Here is a 21,412-nt window from a genome sequence, read left to right as displayed (position 1 = left end):
TGCCTACAGATCCATTTCTTATAGCGTATAATTGGTTGTAAAATATATTTTCTTGCGTTTTGTGCTAAACTTTACATTGATAAACCACTACTTATTTCTACCAAATCCCTCTTTTATCCATTTCACAGCCCAAGATTGTACATTTACCAAGTTGTCAGTCAAAAATGGGACGGACTGGGTAAGATGTCTCAGACATCGTGGATATTACCTCCATTACATATTTCGGCAAAGACACGAAAAAAAGTTATTGGTTCAGTGATAAACCATACAGAGAATGCATCAGTTCAAGTTAGGCTAAATTCCGATGCTTTTATGAAATCAAGATAATTACTACTTAACACTATAGAATTACCGGTGCGGTCATTTTGACCGTTTTTTATTTTTAATCCCCTATAGCCTATATCTGCTTAGATAACTGTTAGAATATTAAAACTTCCTGACTTTTCCAAAGTCTTGGTCACCTTGTAGCATGTAAATTTTTATTACATTAGAGTAAGCACAGTGGGGGGTGGGAGCCGATATACCTTAAATTACCTAACGGTCATTTTGACTGCAAAGCAACTTCTAATTCCTCCATGATTAAAATTGCCTTAACAATAGTCTTTTTTGTGCTATTGCTTTAAAAAAAAAACATGGAACAATTATCTTATTATTCCCAACTAAAGCCCGCAGCAGATTTACACAGTACATGGCCAACAGGCCGGACAAATCCGGTATCAAATTTTGGCTAAGTGTTGATGTAGATTCTAAATAACTTATATAGTGAACGCAGTACCATATCTTGGCAAAGATGAAGACAACCTACGCAAAGAGTGTCTGAGAGTGTGGTAATGAAGGTAGTGGAGCCATACTGGGGAAAAGTAAGAAACGTCACAACTGACAATTTTTTTTACCTCCACACGGAGCTCCAGAAAAAAAAGACGTCACTTGTCAGGGCCCTGAACAAAATCCGAAAAGAAGTTCCGCCACTGGTAAAAACCAGGGTTTTGGAGCAGGCGTAGGGGAAAGTGGGGCAAGACGGGACACTTAACTTCAATCAGTATTTTAAAGAATTCCCTTTCATCATTTTTGCTAACTTTGGTACCATAATATACCTTAGGTACACCACTACCAACAACCATAATATTAGACTCGGCCAAAATCACACACCGCCGTAATTAAAAAAATAAAATTAAAATAAATTGTCCCATCTTGCCCCACACCTAGGGCAGGACGGGACACCCGTCCCGTCCTACCCCATTAATACCAAACTCAATTTGAGCTTTAATTATGCAGGTATTTTGTAAGGTTTGGACTTCTATAACCACCACTGAAGCCGTTTTGTATGTTTTTTGTGCTTAATACTCTGAAATATTTCATATTATCTTACTCTAATTTATGCCTGCCACTAAAGCATTGCGTGAAAACTGAAAACAATAAACAAGTAATCAATTGTAATAACGAATACATACAGCACTGCCAATATCTTGTCATATCAAAAAACGATTTGTCTCTATTTGCAGCACACATAGGCGAATAACATTAGCCAACAATGAGGCAGAATGACAGGCTACTTTTTAGCGCAAAAGTCACACACAAAATTGCCATGTTCAGGATAAGCAGAGCAGTTTTCATGACACCACTTTTTGCACAAAGAACACTGGATCCAGTCTTCTTTCGGTGGATGTATATACAATTCACTGCAAATCAGACATTCATATTTTCCGGGAAATTGCAATTGCTTCTTGTTCCTTTTATGGATACGTTTGTTTGAGGAAGGAACTTTGCTCTTTGAAAGTAAAATTTTCTTGAAAGGTGAACTGGTTAGCACCTGCGATTTCATGGCTTTCGTCTTCCGAGTAGTCAGTTTCGCAGCAGGAAGTGGAGAGATGTCCATCACATGCACCCTGGTGGAAGGGCCATCAGTCAGCTGCACTTCCGATGGAACTGCAATCTGCGCACTGGTGGTAGGGCCATCACTAAGCAGAATACCCCTGAGCCCTTCAGCTGCAGCCTGATCGTTGGTAGTAGAGTCACCACTCCGCTGCATGCTTGCAACCCCTTCTCTTTCGCCTGAAACCTGATCGCTGGGAGCATAGTCACCACTCCGCTGCATACCCGAAACCCCTTCTCTTTCAGCAGCAGTCTGAGAGCTAGTGATAGTGTTATTACACAGCTGAATGCTCGTAACCCCTTCTACTTCAGCCAGAGAGCTGGTGGTTGCACCATGAGCTTCCAATTCCGGTGAACCAACAGCATGGATCTCGGTCACCATCGACGGAGCAAAGTCTGTTTCGTCAAAAATCTCCGGGTTGAAGGGCATTATACCTGCCGATTTGAATCCATTTACAGCTTTCTGAACTGTAGCCGCTTTGGAATATGCAGTGCAAAAAAATCCACAGACTTGAGAACTTTGAACACGTTTACCATAATTGGTAACCATCCAGTGGTCGATAGCCTGATTGTAATATGTCTTCAAAGGCCCAAAGAATGTCCTATCCAGGGGTTGCAAGCGGTGAGATGTGTGAGGAGGAATTGACAACATTATGATTCCATTCTGACGAGCAAACTCAATCGCAGGCAGGTTCAAATGGCTCGCATGATTGTCCAGGATTAAAAGAACTTTTTTATCAATGGAGGGATTTGCATATTTTTTGAAGTGTTTCAACCAATCCAAAAATATTTCGGAATCTATCCAGCCAGACGGTGTAGCAAATCCACGAGAACCTGGTGGGGCATCCTGCAATAGACCCATGGCCATCCGTTTTCGAGGAAAAATAAAAATAGGGGGGACATAATTCCCAATGGCACTCATTGCACAAACTGCAGTAATAGTTTTTCCCCGCTCAGCACTTGTAATCCTACCCACTTGCTTCATCCCTTTTTTTGCAATTATTTTTCCTGGCTTTTGGACACAGGTAATTCCAGTTTCATCCACGTTGTACACATTTTCAACAGTTATTGCTTCTTTTTCATAAATGCCCTTGAGCAAATCAAAAAAACGACCAACTTGTGTACGGTTAAAGCCCGTTGCTCTTGACAGGCTTGTTGGCTCTGGTTGTCGCAGACTCAAGTCAGGATGTCTCTACAAAAAACATGACAACCAGTCTTTGCCTGCTTTCTGGTTGTTTATATTGAATGGTACTGGAATGCCATTTGCATTTGCTAACTGGAAGGCCAGGGCACGAAGAGTTTCACCAGTTAATCCGAAAAACATTTCCTGCATTTTCTTAACATGTTCCACGAGCTCTTCTTCTAAGTCGCTATTAAGAGCTTGCTTGTACTTCCCTAGGTTTACTTTGCCAGGGTGAACTACTCTTCCTTTCCAATGTCTTTCCAAAGTACTTTTTGGGACTCCATGCTGTTCAGCAGCTTGACGAATAGACAACTTTTTATTTTTGATATCATCAATTGCTTTTTTCATATTTTCTTCTGACCATTTACCCCTCTGGGTTTTTCGTACATAGTTCCCCACCATGGTTCAATAACCGTCAATAAGTAGCAATAAAAGTAAGAACACAGAAATTTAAGCATATAAGCATCAACACACCAGCTAAACAATACAAAAAAACAAGTGTTATACGCTACATATTAGACCAGACTACGTTACTTAATAACACCAAAACAGTGAGCTAAAATTAGAACACCGGCTGTTTACATTATTAGACTAGTTAAATTCAAATTTGCATTTCATTGCAGTAGCCTAGACGACAATTTAGGCTAATATATCATTAGATATTAAACAAAGATTATCAATAATTTCAATGGGGCAGGACGGGATATTTGACCCGTCTTGCCCCAAGCAGTCCTGTCTCGTTTTGCCCCAATGACCAACATTTTGAATTTTTTGGTTTGCTTATTATATGTAACTCAGATCTGAAAAAGTTATCTACCTTTTAAAATTACTTGTCTTGCTGCATCTCTAAAACACATTTCATTTTCCAAAGTTTTGTCAAATCTAGCTAAAATAGTAGAGTTTTAAGAAAATTTCTTATAAGAAGTGGCTTACAAACACTTCTACCGCTGCCTAAACCATCTGCTTCACGCAAACTTTTCAATTTTTTGCAAGTCACTAAGAATTGTGGTAACCTGTACCATCCAAATGGATAGAGGGCGCTAAAGCCAACACTTTTGGAAAAATCCATCATGTCCCGTCCTGCCCTGAGTCCCATCTTGCCCCACTTTCCCCTAAATGTTAAATTGCTCCAGCTCCAGCTCCGGAGCTCTCTCTTTTATCATAAATTAGCTCCGGCTCCAGCTCTGGAGCTCATTGATACCACTGCTCCGGCTCCATTACGTCTAAAACTATGCAGCTATGAACATGTGACTGCTCTGCTGTCAAATCCCAAGCAATGAAGTTAGTTAGAAAAGGTGGCGCCAAAGCGGCAAAAATTCTTAATTTTGTGAAGGGTTGCTGTTAAATTATGTAAATTCAGCCAATGGTAGTAGGCTACTAGCATAGCATCTTATGAAATACATCGGAGCCGGAGCTATTTTTCAAACAACTGGCTCCAGCTGTATTTGAATTTCACGTAGAGCTCTGGCTTCAGCTCCAGCTCCAGCTCCGTTGGAAATGTACGGCTCCGGGGCTCCAGGCTCCGGCTCCGGCTCCGGCTCCGGCTCTTGCTCCGACTTCAAAGCCCGTTAGCTATCTTTTACAATATGTTGGTCCTTGCTTGTCTCAACGCTTTTGTGTTGTACAAGAAGAAAACTGGAGATAGTATTTCGAGAAGGAAGTTTTATATTTCAGCTCGCTACTGAACTAAGACAAGCTCATGTTCATGGAACGACAGCTGCACCAGCCACAGTTTTTCCCCCTCTTTCCAACAATTCTTATCAAAATTCGATGGTTGGCGGAAGCAGAAAGCGAAAGCAATGCCAAATTAATGTGAACTGTGAACAAAACAAAACTACAAAAACGTGGTGTGGATGCTGTAGATTAGTTTGCGGAAAGTGCGCAAGTTATGTGAAAGTTGAATGTGTGGATTGTGCTGTGCGCTGCTAATTTCTTTCTTCTTGTATGCATTTGAATAGGTGCTTGTGGTCCACGTAACCAGCGGCATGATGAAAAATAACGCTTGTTGTTTTTAGCTGATTTTAAAGTTAATTGTTTTTCATTCAATTTCAATGTTCATGTTAGTTGTAAATACAACAAAAACTTCGAGAAAATTTCCTCTACGCAGCTAAAAACCAGGTTGAAGGCCTACAATGCAATTCGGAGATAGGGCCTATGCAGTATATTCCAGGACATGGTATTATAATGGAGCTTAAAGCGCATCAAACTCACACCTACAAAGATTTAAGTCTTTCAAAAGTTAAAAGAAACTTATAGCATAAAATAAAGCTAAATTATTAAGCATTTTTTTTCCTTTATTGGACAAACGGTCATTTTGACCGCTCGCGGTAATTCTAGGTAGGTCCACAACGCAGTAATTCTAGTGCATTCGGTATTTTAATTCTAATTACTACTAAAAACTGACTTATTAAATTAACAATTCTCTAGATTAGCCACTGACTATAATTTACAGTAGCCTATACGCTAGCAAAGCGGTAGGCTACAGTAAACAGTCGCAATTAAAAGCCACTCCACTGCAATTATTCTGTAGAGTGTTGGCAATGTTTGGGTTCAAAACCAAGACTTGAATTGTACTGTAGCTGAGGAGTTGTCGCCAATTGTTCTGCAATAGAATGCTCAGTCCGGGAATAGCCTACAATTCTTACTTTCCATACAAACTGTTACAGCGTCCTTAAATGCACTGGGTGCATGAAGAGGAGAACACACTAGGTAGGCTAAAGGCTCAGGGGTTGGCAAACTTTTCGCACTAGCCTAACTAGCTATTAATGCACTTTTTTGGGTAATCAAGACGGCACTCTAGACCAGAAATAACAGACTGTCCAAAAAATGCTTTAATTATAGCAGTGCGTTCAATGAGAAACATAATGTTGTATGTTCTTGGAGATATAAATATAGCATTAGGTTTAAATGATAAAGATTAAAACAAAACGTCCTTGTTTGGGTAAATGTCAAGGCATAATCTATAGGGGAAAGTGAGGCAAAGCGGATCACTTAACACTTAACCCGTATCTGTACTGCAAGCATTTTACGACAGTTTCTCAAATGTGGTTTGCGATAAAGCTTCCTGGGCAATTATAGGTTTTTGTTTATGTCATAGGAGGTTACATTTGCTTATCATTTACAAGCATTTGCTTGATCTAATCAAAATCGCAAAAAAGTCCATTTTGCCCCGATCATATGGGAAAGGTGGTTCGTAACCCATTTATGCCGCAAACATAAACTTTGGAAAATAAATAATCTTTCTTTCCAGCTAGAATTGTACAAAAAAACTCCACAACGACAAACAACACGCACACGCATAATAGAGTGAGCAGTCGAGCCCAGCAATTACGGGCACGTTTTTCTGACAAAGTAGTGGTCTTCATTCTTCGCATAACCCCCACCGCAGATTCTGTGCTCCAAAATTGCTGGAAAGACTTAATTTTGTATACACACGAATCATCTCTTTTGTATTCTCGTTAGTCAAACTGATAAATAAATATATTATTCTCCCCCATGTGGAAGGCGGTTTAAAGTGGACGACCGAAAAAGCACTTTGCCCCGTTTTTGAGTTTCAACCATTTTTTTGTTTTGCCTGCGTTTCTGTGCAAAGTTAGCGAAAAACTACTCCTGCATTTTACTGCTCTTGCGAATTGCCGTCCAAACTCTAAGTAACACAAAATACTTTACTACAACCAGTAGGCTATTCCAAGCAATATACGTAGCTAGTTAGGGAGCTTATCTTAGATCGACGATTCAAAAATAAGATTTTTTCGCTCATATTTACATCATGAAACTTACCAGTCAGCCAAACGGTTCCATGTTAATTCAATCCCGGTCAAACATCGTTTACAAGCGTAGTCGTCATGAGTGACCAAACACCAACGTTACTGTATTGGAACGTAACGCAGTTGCGAATGCTTCCTACCCTCTAAATACGAAGTGACTATTTCACCTTTGGGAGAAAAGCTCTGTTCTAGCAAGAAACGTCAATCATGGGAGGAAATAAATACATGTAGATTGCTATTTTGCTGAACACCGTTTTACGCTTAGCTCCGTTGTTTAGATTTGTAATAAAAACTGACGCAGACTATTTGTTAGAAAGCCTATATATTCAAATAAGGTAATTAAGAAACTTGGTTGTTTTTTAAATGCCTTTCAGCCAGTGAAATTAGAATTAAAGTAGGCCTACTAGAACTATACTATTCCTTATTATTTTACCAGTGATGTAAAAGTACATTTTATTTACTGCGACTAGCAATAACGATTTAAATAAATTATTAGCTTGAGAAAACCTTGAGTTTTGAACTATTTTTCAAACCTTGTGTATTTTTTTATTGTGTATTACTTGTGTAAATATTTTAAATATTTTTACGTGCTATATTTTTCAAAATGATACAATTTGAATTGTATGCGCAAGAATACTCTAGAAGCCAATCTAATCTGCTTTGTCAACCAAAAAGATCTTTATCAATATGTCGGAATTGAGTGTGATGCAACACTTTTTTCTTTATTTCATTCTTCTCGTCATTTCCTTTTTCTGTGTTACCTAGGCCTATTTCATTTAGGTCAGGTGACTTGGTCTCAAGACAGAAAGAAAACAATTAAGGACGGTAGCCATGTTACAGTAATACCGTTTTAAGTTGAATGTTTCAGTGCTGGTAGCTCTTAAAAGCTTAATATTTCATGATAGTCGTGTTGCATTTTGGTAAATGTACGCTAGAGACCGGGTAGACATAGATAGATATGAATTAGTTACTTTTCCTCAGTAGTACTAGGCTACAGATATTGGACTATCAGTATATAGTATAACGTAGGCTATACGAGTATGCACAGCCGTATGGGCCTAATAATCGTATTTCATGTGGCTTATTTTTTGTCTTTGCTTGGAATGCTTTTTTATTAATTTTAGTTTTAGCCATAATTACCAAGGAAAAAAATGTGCTATAGGCTACAGCGGATGGTCGTGAAGGTATTAGAAACAATGAACATACACTTTTCACCATAAGTAAACCAGGAAAATGCCTGACAAGGCCTTAAAAACGTATAGCTTATAGCCTAGCCTAGCCTAGGCTATCATAAACCTGGTGACGTTATGACGTAGTTATTTTCCGTTTGAGGAAAGCCTTCGCATGACTTAAATCTGATGATGATTGATTCATGATTTCTAATCACTTGAGCCCTGGTTACTGCTGTACTGCATGAGCTTGCCCTTGCGCAAGTTCCGTATGTCATACATTTTTATGTAGTTCAATTTTACTTTTTTTGTTATGTTACCCGAATTTAGAACTGTTCACCATGTCCAATGAACAAGAGCAAGCGTTGTCAATGCATTACCCAAGAGCATTACAACTGTATTAGCACCACTGTCACTGGACTGGCCGGACTGCAGAGTTTGGTCGTATTTAGAAAGATCTTGGATGCGACAAACACCCAAAAATAACAAGTGCTGGTGCACAAAAACACACAGACACAATAGAAACGTAACAATTACACAGTAATGTACATAGTTTTACTTAATCAATCTTTAAATCAATTTAAATTTAAGTGCACAGAAGTTCTGTCCAAGTCCATAAGTGCTAAATAACATACTTTAAGTACGGCACTGAATTTCATCAAAAGCAGTGTAGAGTGCGCCTATGCCAAACTCTGCAGTCCGGTGGACTGGTAAGTACCACAGCTTTTGATGAGAACTCACGCGTGTAAGGTGTGAAGATGCAAATTTAGCTGATGGTTCGCACTGAAACCTCAACTCTTTATAATTTATTATAAATTGGCTGCCAAGCAACCAGTTTTACTTTGTTTATTTAGTATAAATCGGCGTCAAGATAAAAAAGTTCAGGGAGTACGTTAATAAACCTTGTGAGTACAGGCGCCACATTTGCCACTATAGCCAATGTGTCCCTTATCAGCCTATGCCGGTCTGTAGAGTTTGGCAAGGGCGCACTCAAGTGTGGCTTTTATTGGATTTGGTAGCGCACTTCAAAAGCACTAATATACCTTTTGATGTATTTTATAACAATTTATTCAATTGTGGACTTCAGTTTTTTTGCATTTTAGGTGTTTTACATGATTGATTAAAGATTTTGTAGCAATCAGGATATACAGGGACTTGCTAAACCATCAAAACTCGCACCTGTCATAACTTACTTCAACTGTGCTTATAGACCTTTCATGCACCCAGGATCCTTTCAAAAAATGCAGTCTGGCCTTTTGCAAAAGTTTGCTTTCGGTGCATCAATATATATAATGCCAACGTGTGTGCTATACCAACGTAATACCTACAATCAGGGTTTTTTAAGGTTTGACTTTTGTGACCACTGAAAAGTTTTAAGAGGCTGTAGTCTAAATTATGAAATTTAGGGATATTAATCATGGCTGCTTTAACAAATTATTTATTATTAACGGTGCTGATTTTACAAAATGGATTTTAGCGGTGTAAAATCTGCCCCAAGACATCGGTTAAAGTTAAACCAAACAACAACTCACTGATAACAAATTTTCACTCAGCGGCTTTCAAGTTTACCGAAAAGTTAAGTATTTTCCTTTAAAATCAGCACCTTTCCAGACGATGCATTCCTTTCAAATAGTAAGTTGGTTTAAAACACATTTTCAAAATAAATATCGAAATGCCTAGCCAAAAATTGTATGCCAAACGTAATAAAACTGCCAATGTTAAAGAATTTGGCAGGAAAAACGCAAAAATGGCAACCTTGTGCATGATAGGATTGCCTATTCTCAAACGTCATCGCTTCTTTTGTTTTCTCTCCCTTTTCTGTCTCAACAAAAGTTTGGCACAGTAAGATGTAGTCACGAAAAAATGCATGTTATGATTACATCAAATCACCTGTACATTTAATTGGAACAAGGAATGAACTTAAACACTAGCATATACGTTAATTGCTAATTTTCTGGTGTAGTTGCAAAAAAACAATTTTTAAGAGACCGTTTGGAGAAATTCAAGAAACCATTTCGGTACCTCATAATACCTAAAAAAAACACTGCCTACATTATAGAAAATCAAGCAAAATAGCAATTTTTGACAGAAAATTGATACATGAGCCAACTTTCCAGTCGTCACTGTGTATCGAACACAGAACATGAACCACATTTATGTGAAGCCAGCGTTCTATCCACTCGATTGAAGTCGAAAAAAGTACTTGTAACCCAAGTTTGACACAAATTTATAGCGTTAGCATGGCCAGCGATAGCAAATCATAAATGCTCATTGTATTTTCACCTGGAAGAGTGGAATTTTACAAAATTTGTGATGCAGAACTTGTTTCCATTTTTAAGTTGTCATCATAACGTTTAAAGAACAAGTTTGAGTTTTCCACTGGCAGCTCAAGAAGATTACTTGCTGACTTGATAGTGAATCATCCTACATCCACGACGCTTTACTGGAATACATCTTTTGCACAATTTTTTGTGTACATGAGCGGAAAATGCATGTGAATTTTTTAGAGGCACTGTTTTTGTTACTTTTATGTAATGAAATTACTATTTTTCAATAAAAAACAAAAAATGATACATTTTTTAACAAAAAATGATACATTACAGCCTCAGTGCATTCTGACAAACGCCGGATAAAAACTGAGTGATAATGCAAAATAAACAGACTCGATTTGAAGACCAAAAAAATGTGAGTGCACTCGCTCGCAAAAAACCAGTTCGCTCATGTCCAAAAACCAGCACTAGTTATTATATATATAACCCTCATATAGGTTTGGCGGATTTGGTTAGAAGATTATATGCAAAATGTTCTTTTTAGCTGTTTGTGAATTAAATTGCATGTAGATTGAGGTTAATAGGTTACTAACTTGCGCCTAAAGCATTTATAGTACTGGTCTGCCCTATGTTCCAGATGGTTAAATTTCACCACTGAACTAGGAAGTTGGTTAACATGAAAGAATAACAAGTCACATTGCCATAAGCTGATAAAAGGCATAAATCAGCCTGAATTTGTGAACTATAATATGCTAGCACATGTCCAACTGTACTTGTACATTGAATCATTTTCCAAGGTTTTACAATTTTGATTGTGTTCAAGTTAATTTGTATATAGATTCTGTTATAAGTCAATTGTGTAAAAGATTTGTCCTTACTGTATTGCTCGAGAAAGTCATTTTAAAAGCAAAATGAGGAGTGAGAGACCAACATGTTGTTGTTGTTTGCATGTGAAAGTTGGACCATTTATGCTGGCGGTCCTCTTTATGGTAAGTGGTTTTGCAATGTGCTGCTGATTTATAGCTGTTCATTTTGAATCTTTCCGCTGCTATATCTTCACTTTTCGGCTTGTTATCATCAGAACTCGCTTACACAGTTTGAAACATAGGCCAAGTCAATCTTGTATGTTTGACTTAAACAAGCAGGCCATGTGTATATATTTGGTTAATGCGATTTGTGCATTTCCCTGGAAAATATTCCATATTAGCCATTCAATTGAGAATCTTTTTGCAAGCTGCGCTTTATGATGTTTTGAACTTCTGTTCTCAATGATTAAATATACAGGTGGGCGGCTTTGTGAGCATCGTCATGTCATCACTTCTGTTGTCAAACGCTGTTCAGCCTGAAAGTTTTTTCCCAGATGACATGGCTGAGGATGATGTGTATCAATACTGGCATACACACAAAAGATCAAGTAAGAAGGAGTATCATAACTTTACTTGCATAATTACATTTATATGTATACAGTCAGACCTCGTTAATCCGGACCACTTTGTTTCGTCATAAAATAATAACATAACAGCGTTGTAACATAACTAAGGGGTTGTTACTTTTAATAATAAATATATTACTAAGCAAAAACCATTTATTTAGGGCTGCCACTGTTCCCATGAAAATGTAGGTTCAAGCATATTTTCCTAGGTTGCTTGATAAATCTAAGTCATAACATATATAGATGTTTTGTCAATTCTGGACTTACTTTTAGTTTAACCCCAAATAACTAAAATTAACTTTTTGTACACCCCATCTTAAGGTAACCGCCTAGATTTGCGATATTTTCTGTTTGCTCATGGTTGATGGTAATTGTGATGTAAAGAGCGATATAAATGGTATGAGTGAGGTATGATTCATCAACATGGAGTATCATCAGCCCAGTTTTTAAGCACTGTTTACTGGTTAATATATGAGTGATAGTTGGATTATGTGTTTTCATTGATTGGAATTATTATTTTTTGTTTCAGCTCTTTGGTTTGGTTTGGGAAACGGTGTTTTCATTACTCTAATATCAAGCTTATCAATCTATGGTCTTGTTAAGGTATGTATGCTCTGGCATATCAGTGTTTCCTCAAGCATGAAAGCCCAAAAGTGACACTTAGAACTTTAGAAGGTCATTCTAGTTCTTATATGGTGGTAATTATGTATACTTGATTTTCTTATAAGCTGTTCTTGCGTATTTAATTTCAATAATCGTATCATCAAAAGCCACAATTTAGATCCTAAGTCGTTTAGCTGTATTATGTGCAGCACTTAAGATCAAAACTTAAAAACATTAATGTTTAAAGTGGTATTTATCAAGCGCAATGTGTGTGTGATAAACCTTTTTTGTAGTTAATGGTTGGAAGGAACAAAATCAGTTTCCCTGTGGTCCCATAGTTTATTCTTAAGTTATCTTTTCCAGCCTTTAGTTCTACCTCATCTAATAAGGTTTTGCTTGGTTTCAAATAGAATCGTCCTGGCTTCCTACTTCCATTGTTTATTGTTCAAGTCTTCAATTTCTTATGCACAATTGTGTACATTGGAAGCCTAATGTTCTACTGGCCAAATGTCAAGATCAACATACTTGAGGTTTGTAGGGGTATTTTTCTGGTAAGAACTTGACTGCTCTGTGAGAAATTCTCCCAACCTTTTTATGAGCCTCACATCTTTTTGTTGTAATATTTAAATCGAAACGATTTTAACTGATTTTTATTTCTTTTTACTAGTAGCTTCATGGAAAGCTTGAGATAAATGTGTGTGAACTTGTTATTGTTATTCATTCCTTCAGTTTAAACTATATACAGTATATATATATGTCATGACATGTAAGTGCGTATTTTCATCTTTTAGTGTCGTCATATGCCACAAGAATGGAAGGACTGGTTTTTGAGTATTGATGATCGTTGGTTAGCAGTTATTGTATTCAGCATTCTCTTTGTTGTGCTCTTCATAAAGTCATACTTGATCTCCATGGTCTACAGATGCTACAAGGACATTACTACACAGGTAACCAAAGGAGCTATTTCCAGCAAACCATAACATTGTTTATTCAGTGTCTATCCGTGTTTCTTTACTTTATTTAAACAGGAAACTTAGTGAATGATTTACTTGGCATTGTATGTGGATGGTGACAAGATAATATCAAATGTCTAAATTAAAAAAGTATTATTTTTGTGGTGAACATAGTAAAGACAAAACGCTGTTTTAGGCTCTTCGTTTACAACGTGACCCTGAAATCAGCTTCGTAGCAGACCCAGGAAATGGTCCAATTTACAAGGTAAGGAGATGGTAGCACTTTATTTCTTGTAAACTTGTAATGACTGTGGGTTGTTGATCGTTAAACATTGGAAGCCGCTTATGTTGAAACACAATCTCCCTTGCAGCCTCCTAAATACGAAGACATACAGAAGGTGCCCTTGGTGAGTGATGTTGAAGCTGTAGACTATAAGCCTCCTCCTTACAGTGCTTAATTCTGGAGATGTACGAGTGCAAGATTGTGTTAACTAAAAGAATTAAATAGAATTGCTAATGAGAAAGGAATTTATGTACAGTCATGTAACCACTAATTTTTTGTGTTGTAAATGTTAAGTGACGGCTGATTTTATCGTTTTGCTGTATAAGTTTTTACCCGCCACAATAATTTACATACCTTTCATACGTACATATATACATACTTTGAATTAACATTTCAGAGTAGTGTAGGTGCCGGTGCACGTTTATAACTTCATTGAGACCGACACGTTCATAGATTTGTCATGTAGCTACTGCAGTCAGTGCAGTGACTGTACAAAGCAAATAATAAATCGTAACTTTTCTTGTATGACTACTGTAGAACAAAGTGTATGAGTACGTCATGCGTATCCTGCCTGTATGAGCCTGATAATAGTGCGACAACGTTGTTTTAATTCGTCGAATTTGCTTGTTGTTTTGAAGGAGTTATATCAGTAATCGCATTATAACCACTACACATTAATTAATACACGAGAGTGACTAGACTTTAAAAGTTTGAATAAATCTTGTATTACGACAATTTCATTCAAGCCCTGTAAGTACGAAACAATAAACTGAAGCATTTCAATTAGATTTCTGTTGATATCAATTACGATCACGGACAATAGGTAATCAATAGGATTTTTTCCAACCGCTGTGTACTGTTAGTATTCTACTTCTATAACGACCAACAACCTTGAGTACTTTTATCCACGAAATTCTGTATATTCTTGTTGAATGATTCAACTTACTACGCTATTACACTATTGGATTGCGTAATCTACGGTGTGTCCGACACGCATTTCCCTGCCGTCGTGTAAATTGAGTAAAGTTTTAGTTGATTAAAATGTGCTAAGGGTCCAGCACGTACTAGATCCTTATCGAAACCAGTTTATGCCTTAACGAAACAAGATTTAAAGCTTAACCTCTGAGCTACTTTACATACTTAAATAATGTAATCAAATAAGACAATATAGGCTGCAAATTGTGTGGAAAATGAAATTATTGTTGTCTTTTGCTTATCTACAGTTCTGCCTTGTTTATATCCGGATCCAAGTCGCTATACATGCTTTTTGAAAGCCTTTCCTTAAAACGCCTTGTTCAAACAATTACATATCTGTGATTTCGGTAAATATGACATAAGGATATACAATACCGGGTATTACCATAGAAGTGATAACGGATTAACAACTTACTAACATAAAACGAAAGGCAAAAACATCCAGACTTAGGAATTCAGAAGAGTCAACAAGAGAAAATCCACTCAAAACATTATTTTTTGTAATAACCTACTCTCTATCCAAACCTTTTACTTGTCTGCCAGTACAAAGCGAACATTCACCGTTTCACCTCCTGACGCGATATTTGTGTTTCTCCCAAAAAAATTTGATTCCATTGCGACGTCGTCCGTTGGAAATATTGAGATTCTTTCATTTTGTTTCATCCATGTTTCATGACTGACAAAACTCACGTCACGCATCACGGTAACACTGATGCTATACTGTAGCGTGAGCATGGTCACCAAACCCCATACGTGATGGTCAGTTTTAGAGTTGTCTTAGGAAGACTTTGGTGGAGAGCGGCTAGATTCAAGGGGACAAGCATTGCAGCTGGGACGCAGCCCTATTTCACTCCATTCTGGATGGTGAAAGTCGTATAAGTTAGCCTAGTGCCACTACAGAAGACTTGTCCTGTTGGCATAGCCATAGACTGTTGTGAAGCTTGAGAAAAACTTCTAACGTTATATCTTGGCTTGCGTGAACTTAGACCTTTTTATTTTGTCAGTCCACCATGGACTTTTGATCTCGCAGATTCTTGTCTGTGCTCTGGCTTTCGCGTTCTAAAGCGTTGTCTTTTCTCGTTGGATGATGACATTTTCCATATCATTTTTAGCTAGTGCTTTCGTATTGATGAGGGTTGTTATTTTATTGTCGTTCTCATCGAACCAGTCTTAAATCTTAGAAATGACGGTACTAGAAAATAACGGTAGTTTAGCTATACTCAGGGCTTCCATCGGTCTGGACTCAAAAATAAGGACGACTAAGAAACGAAAGAAGAATAATACCACAGTGCACAAAAGGAGATGGCAATCAATGTTCCTAAAAGGAAAAAAACGAGATAGTATTTGCACGTTCTTAATTTTGTTATCTGTTTGGTACAAAATGGTATACTATAGGTGTCGAAATGCCCAAATAGAAACCTCTGCTCCAAAAATAAGACAAAAATAAGGACGTTTCGTAGAGAAAAGAACAAAAATATTTTGGAAGACACAGACCTTCAAAATAAGGACAAATCTTAGAAATAAGGACCGTATGGCAACCCTGCCTATAATGCATTTAGGGTTTAGTTGAAGTTACATTTAGATTAGAATATAGATTTGGATTAGGTTTATGTTGCAACATTAAAGCTAGGTTAACAAGAAACTGTGAAAAATGGCTTCATACGTAGGATTTATTCCGGTCAAATAGTGACAGCCAAAATCTCAATGCTTTCGAGTTGTAAATCCGAGAATATCTTTCGCGTCAGTCATCCATAACCTTTCAAGTGCCTTTTATTTTCATCTTTAATGGATGTGGTTGTTGGAAGTGACGGAAATTTATATCAGAGTCATAATGGCTCGAGTCAGTGGTGTGGTGTATGTGGCTTCCGGAATTCCCGAGGTAACCGTGGGGCTCCACCAGCTTTTTTCCTTATCCAATGAAATATCTAATTTATTTACATTAAATTATAATTATTCGTATTGTACCGTATCATTTCGTTTACTTTTCGTCATTGACTGTGGGGGTGCGAAAGGTATTGTATAGACTTACTTACTAACCTCGTTGTGGACTTGTCAGACAAAAACCACACTCAAAGCCCTGAGGGCTTGAAACTTGTAAGTTACAAATTTCAGTGGTGCAACAACGGTGGAAAGCTGGCATATTAAGCATATTAATTTAAAAGAGAAATAAAAACGAAAGACACAAAGAGCGAACATATGACAATATTAATAAATTTACATTTTTACATTAATATGCAGACAAAAACTTTAAGGTCTTGCTGCATTATGTCAACTTGGATGGTAAAAAGAAAACACCGTCAAAAGAAACACCATCCCAGGGACCATTAATAACAACGGTTTTATTAGGCTGTTCGGTGCACATTTTTGCGTAATGGGAAATCAAAACTAAATCCGAAGAAATAAATTAAAATTCGTTAACGGCTTTCCCATGTTCTAACTCTAGCTTAATAAGACTGAACGATAAACATTTATAATGCAATGAAAGCTAATAATGCGTCGTTCACTGAGTGCTTCATCAGAAATATGTCGGGGCACGACCTCATGACAATCCACTTAGGCCTAAGCAGTGGTTCTCAACCTGTGGTAGCCTAAGCGTACCACTAGCGGTACGCAAGAGCTTTTTAAGTGGTACCGAGTACCGCTGAACATGATTTTCGAAGTGCTATGAGTAATGAGTTGCCCCGGATAGACAAGCTTGTGCAGAAGAAACAGTTGAATCTATCAAACTAAATTGTGTTTTCTTGCTATTCATTGGTGTTATGCTATAGTAATAACTATAAATACCGGTACATTTGAGTAAAATAAGTCATTCAGGAGCCAGGTGGTACGCAGTGTAGTAAAAAAAACGAATGAGTGGTACGCGATCGCAAAAAGTTTGAGAAACACTGGCCTAAACGAACACTAGCGTATTTGAGTTAACGCCGATTAGGATTTACCTTTCTTCTTTGCATCACGTTCCTAACTTTAGAGTCGTTTTATTGGAGAATTATCAACAATCAAAATGATTTTGCTACCTTTACATTTGGAACCTACTTGAAAAAACGATGCCTTAAATTTTATCTACCTGTGAAGTATTTTTTAAGCAGACTTTCGTACTGAACAAAGTAAAATGCGCCAGTATTAAATGCTATTGTAACATATTCCACGACCGTCGTGCAACCAACTTCGCGAGTATTTAGGTTTTAGGTTCAATGTGGGGGACGAAAAATTGTGCTTACGCAGGTGGTCGCAAACATATTAGCAATTATGATAATAATTTCCACAATTAGACAGGTAAATGTTGCAGGAACTCGAGGGCAAAAACGTGCATTACGGAATAAAAAGAGATCGTAAAAACGTTACTATAGCATCAGCATGGCCACCAAATCAAAATTACAAAAAAACATAATTTAAACACATTACTAGCCCATAAAACAAGAATTTAGCTGAAAGTTTAGCAGGACATAAACGTTGTGTCACCGTCAAGATGGAACCGACCTGCGTTCCTGAATGGAAGAAGAAAAACCCCAATAAAATAAACTCCATCCAAGGAATCGGAGTCTCATTCAGGTGGCCTGGAAAGTAGGCCTATACGTTATGAAACTTTTACACAGGTCGGTTATGCACAACCGAGAGGTTGTTAGTCTTCCTAGATATAACATTATATTGTTCCTAGCTTCTGTGCTGTGTATAGCATAAACATCTGGCCATTTTTTCCATATATGACGTGATTGACGTTCCACTTTTTGCTACACTGTAAGCTGTAGCATAAAACAACTGCAGGCTACTTATTTCCATAGCATGAAGTATTGCTAAAATGGTAAGTCCCTGCTTGTTGTTGTTCTACGCGAAGTCAATTTTAAACTAAAAATATCAATATGATAATATGCTTGCCATGGTATTTTTTAAGGTAACAGTTCCAAACCAAATAAGCATTGAGCTCGTAATCCAAGATAAACTAAATATGTCACATACTCCGGGGGAGTTCCTTCATAGGTTTACGAAACAATGCACTAAATGTTGTAGTGAAAAACACTGTTGTTCTTTTCGTAACTGTGATTTTGCTGCATTTGGTTTAAAGGCTCAACAAATAATAATTAATTAATTAATGGATAGGCTAACTCCTGCTCAATAATATAGTCAACTACGCTAGGTAATTGGTTCGGAAACACTTTTGTTCGTTTGGAAACTATGATTCTGCTAGAACTTTTCCAGAATGACAGTGGTCTAGGCTAGGCCTAGGTCTACTCCTCTAGTCCTCTATGCTACTCAGATTCTAGGCTAGTTACAATGCGTTGTTCAGAGTTCAGCCGTTGCGAGTGCCAGTTTTGTTTATTTTAGCCGCGCGAAAGAGCAAGCTGGCCAAAGTAAACTTAAATTTTGACAGCCACTAGGCTAGACCTGTTTCACCAGAAAAAATCGTGCGTTTGAAAGTATTTTTACAGCTTCTTGTTAATCTAACGTAAATGTTATAACATAGCTTAGTAACCTAAATTTGCTTTATAACCTAAATCTATAATAAGTTAAATAAATCAAATCAACTTTTGCATGGCCTTACTCCTAACCTAACCGCCTATCTTTAACAACGGACTGCTTGACCTATGCTCCATATGGTGAAAAAATCATTCTCTAGAGTTTTTGTGTGGTTCCATCATCCAGCCGTACAAAATTTGCGCCAACATTATTCCGACAGTCCTTGAATGAGTCCTTAGCCTTGATTCAACATATTACAGAATAGACCCTTTTAGAGTTACTGTGTGGGTGGTTATCTGTACTTTGATTCTATTTTCTGTTGTAAACGTTTTTGGCATCGTATTGTATCGTTGTAGATTTCTTGGCAGTATTCGCTAAGATCTCCTGATATATCTAGGGTTTAGAGACGTGCTAACTCAAGTGTGTAGGTGTGCAACGGCTAACCAATGGTGCACCTATTTAAGACTTTAGGCTAGATAGGCTCAGCCTAGTCTACAAATTTATCAATCGGATCTGGCTAGGCCTAGGCTATCTGAGTCATTCCATGTATAATCAACCAGACCCTGTAACCACTACTCTTGGATTTTGATAATTTCAATATATGTTATAGACCTTGGAAAAAGCCGAAGATTAAAAAAAAAATTTTGAAAATATCTCCAGGTGTTTTCGAGTTATTCAAATTTGAAATTTTCGCCACACGATGGAGTTTGGTTAGTGAGCACTGGTCACGCTTCATGATTTTCTTTAATATCTTTATTTCTGAAGGTAGAATAATGAAACAAATGTCGAATTCACCATTTTTGGGGTCAAGGAATTCATTTAAGCACATAAAAAACCTATATCACCCCTCCTTCATGGAGTAAATTAAGTTTTTTCATTAATGTCAAAGTTCAAGTTTACGATGCAATTACAAAAATAGCAATCGCATTGGAAACATAATTTTTGCACTTTTGTGTAGCATGGTTCATGTATTTTCATGTATCCAAAAATTGGAAACTTGTTTTTTGTGCTTTAGGAGTAAAGTTGGTTTTAACAGTAAGCACTATTTTAAAGATTCTTATAAGATATAAAATGCAGATTTGCGTATAACTGGTCATGCATATATGCAAGGTTGCAATTCCAAGGCACCAACTGCTAGTGTTTAAAGATTATTCACCAAAAACATTAATTACTGCCTGCTAAAGGTGCACTCTGAGAGAGGTTACAGTAAATTCGAGTTCCTTTTTGAACTTCAATTTTGCCTACTCCTATTTTGATTCTTGACCTTAGTACCATACCCAACAAAAGATCTGGCACACAACAGTATTTAAAAGCTATTGCTCAAGCTAGTAACAAAGCAAATTGTAACGATCATTTGTATGCAAGATTGGCCCTTATTTAAATACTTTATACCAAGTTATCAACCCCCACAACTTTTTAATATTAGTGGTCTTTCCTCCTCCCAAAGCATAATGGGTACACCTCTAACATCTATGCAGTTTTCACATATTAAATGTAAAAAGAATACCTTAAAAAGAGAGCAAGACAATACTTAACACAATATAAAATTGCCAAGTCAATATGTAGGCCTAGTAACATGACTGTACAAAATTGTACATACTGTTCATAAAATGCCCATGTCACTATACCAAAGTTAAAGAATTGTCATTCTCTATCGGTGTAGGCTTTCATCACTGTTTTTTAAATCTTCTGCAGTGATACTGTACGATCTTCCAGTTGTTGTAATCGGTGCAGCAACTTTGCATAGAATTTGCTGGAAAGGAACCCAGCATACATCGTCCTTTGATGGCCAAAAAATGTATTTGTGGGACCTGGTGGGTGCATAAACTTCACTTGGGCATCCAACTGAGCACTGTAGACTCCGTCGATTAATCCCATCCACCACTTTCCATCATAGTTGCAAGCTACATAGTCATTCACAGCAACTTGCAAATCATCTCTGTTGCAATATGAAAAGTAATGAATGCATGTGAATTTGTTATCATCACTTGTTCGCTTGTATCCTATTGAAGATTTCAAAAGGGGTTGAATATGGTAGAAAGATCGTGTTCCAGGTATTGTGCTTCCTAATAAAAACCTTGATGCCATTGCAAGCCTGTCCTTTTGTAAATCTTCTGAATGCAAAAACTTGAATGCAATTCCATTGATGTTGTCACAACAATATTTATAGAATGCTTGTGTGGTTGTAATCTGGTCAGATGTAGGTCTTTGTAAGCTAGCTGTCTTAACCAGTCGTTTAACAGAACCTCCAACACCATCACATGGAGATTTCCCGTGACTGGTTTGCTTTGTTACTAGCTTGAGCAATAGCTTTTAAATACTGTTGTGTGCCAGATCTTTTGTTGGGTATGGTACTAAGGTCAAGAATCAAAATAGGAGTAGGCAAAATTGAAGTTCAAAAAGGAACTCGAATTTACTGTAACCTCTCTCAGAGTGCACCTTTAGCAGGCAGT

At 37.3% G+C, this 21,412-nt stretch overlaps 1 protein-coding gene across 1 annotated transcript; it reads left to right on the top strand.

Moving 5' to 3' along the window:
• Window positions 1-11,071: 11,071 nt before the first annotated feature.
• On the top strand, window positions 11,072-14,320 carry LOC143449760 (lysosomal-associated transmembrane protein 4A-like). The gene is made up of 7 exons (XM_076950075.1): window positions 11,072-11,250; window positions 11,546-11,675; window positions 12,223-12,296; window positions 12,707-12,826; window positions 13,088-13,243; window positions 13,446-13,514; window positions 13,621-14,320. Exons 1-7 carry the CDS (start codon window positions 11,173-11,175, stop codon window positions 13,705-13,707), a joined length of 714 nt encoding a protein of 237 aa, XP_076806190.1. The 5' UTR covers window positions 11,072-11,172; the 3' UTR covers window positions 13,708-14,320.
• The last annotated feature ends 7,092 nt before the right edge of the window (window positions 14,321-21,412 follow it).

Source organism: Clavelina lepadiformis, chromosome 3 (genome assembly GCF_947623445.1).
Source record: "Clavelina lepadiformis chromosome 3, kaClaLepa1.1, whole genome shotgun sequence".
NCBI lineage: Eukaryota > Metazoa > Chordata > Ascidiacea > Aplousobranchia > Clavelinidae > Clavelina > Clavelina lepadiformis.
Note: the sequence above shows the minus strand (reverse complement) of the source record. Positions and strands in the feature narration are given on the sequence as shown.

Bases quoted from the DNA above. Each gene is read 5' to 3' on its own strand.
- LOC143449760 (XM_076950075.1), top strand. From the start codon at position 11,173: ATGAGGAGTGAGAGACCAACATGTTGTTGTTGTTTGCATGTGAAAGTT. The intron at 11,251-11,545 runs GTAAGTGGTTTT...TTAAATATACAG, and splicing joins TGCTGGCGGTCCTCTTTATG to GTGGGCGGCTTTGTGAGCAT. The intron at 11,676-12,222 runs GTAAGAAGGAGT...TTTTTGTTTCAG, and splicing joins GCATACACACAAAAGATCAA to CTCTTTGGTTTGGTTTGGGA.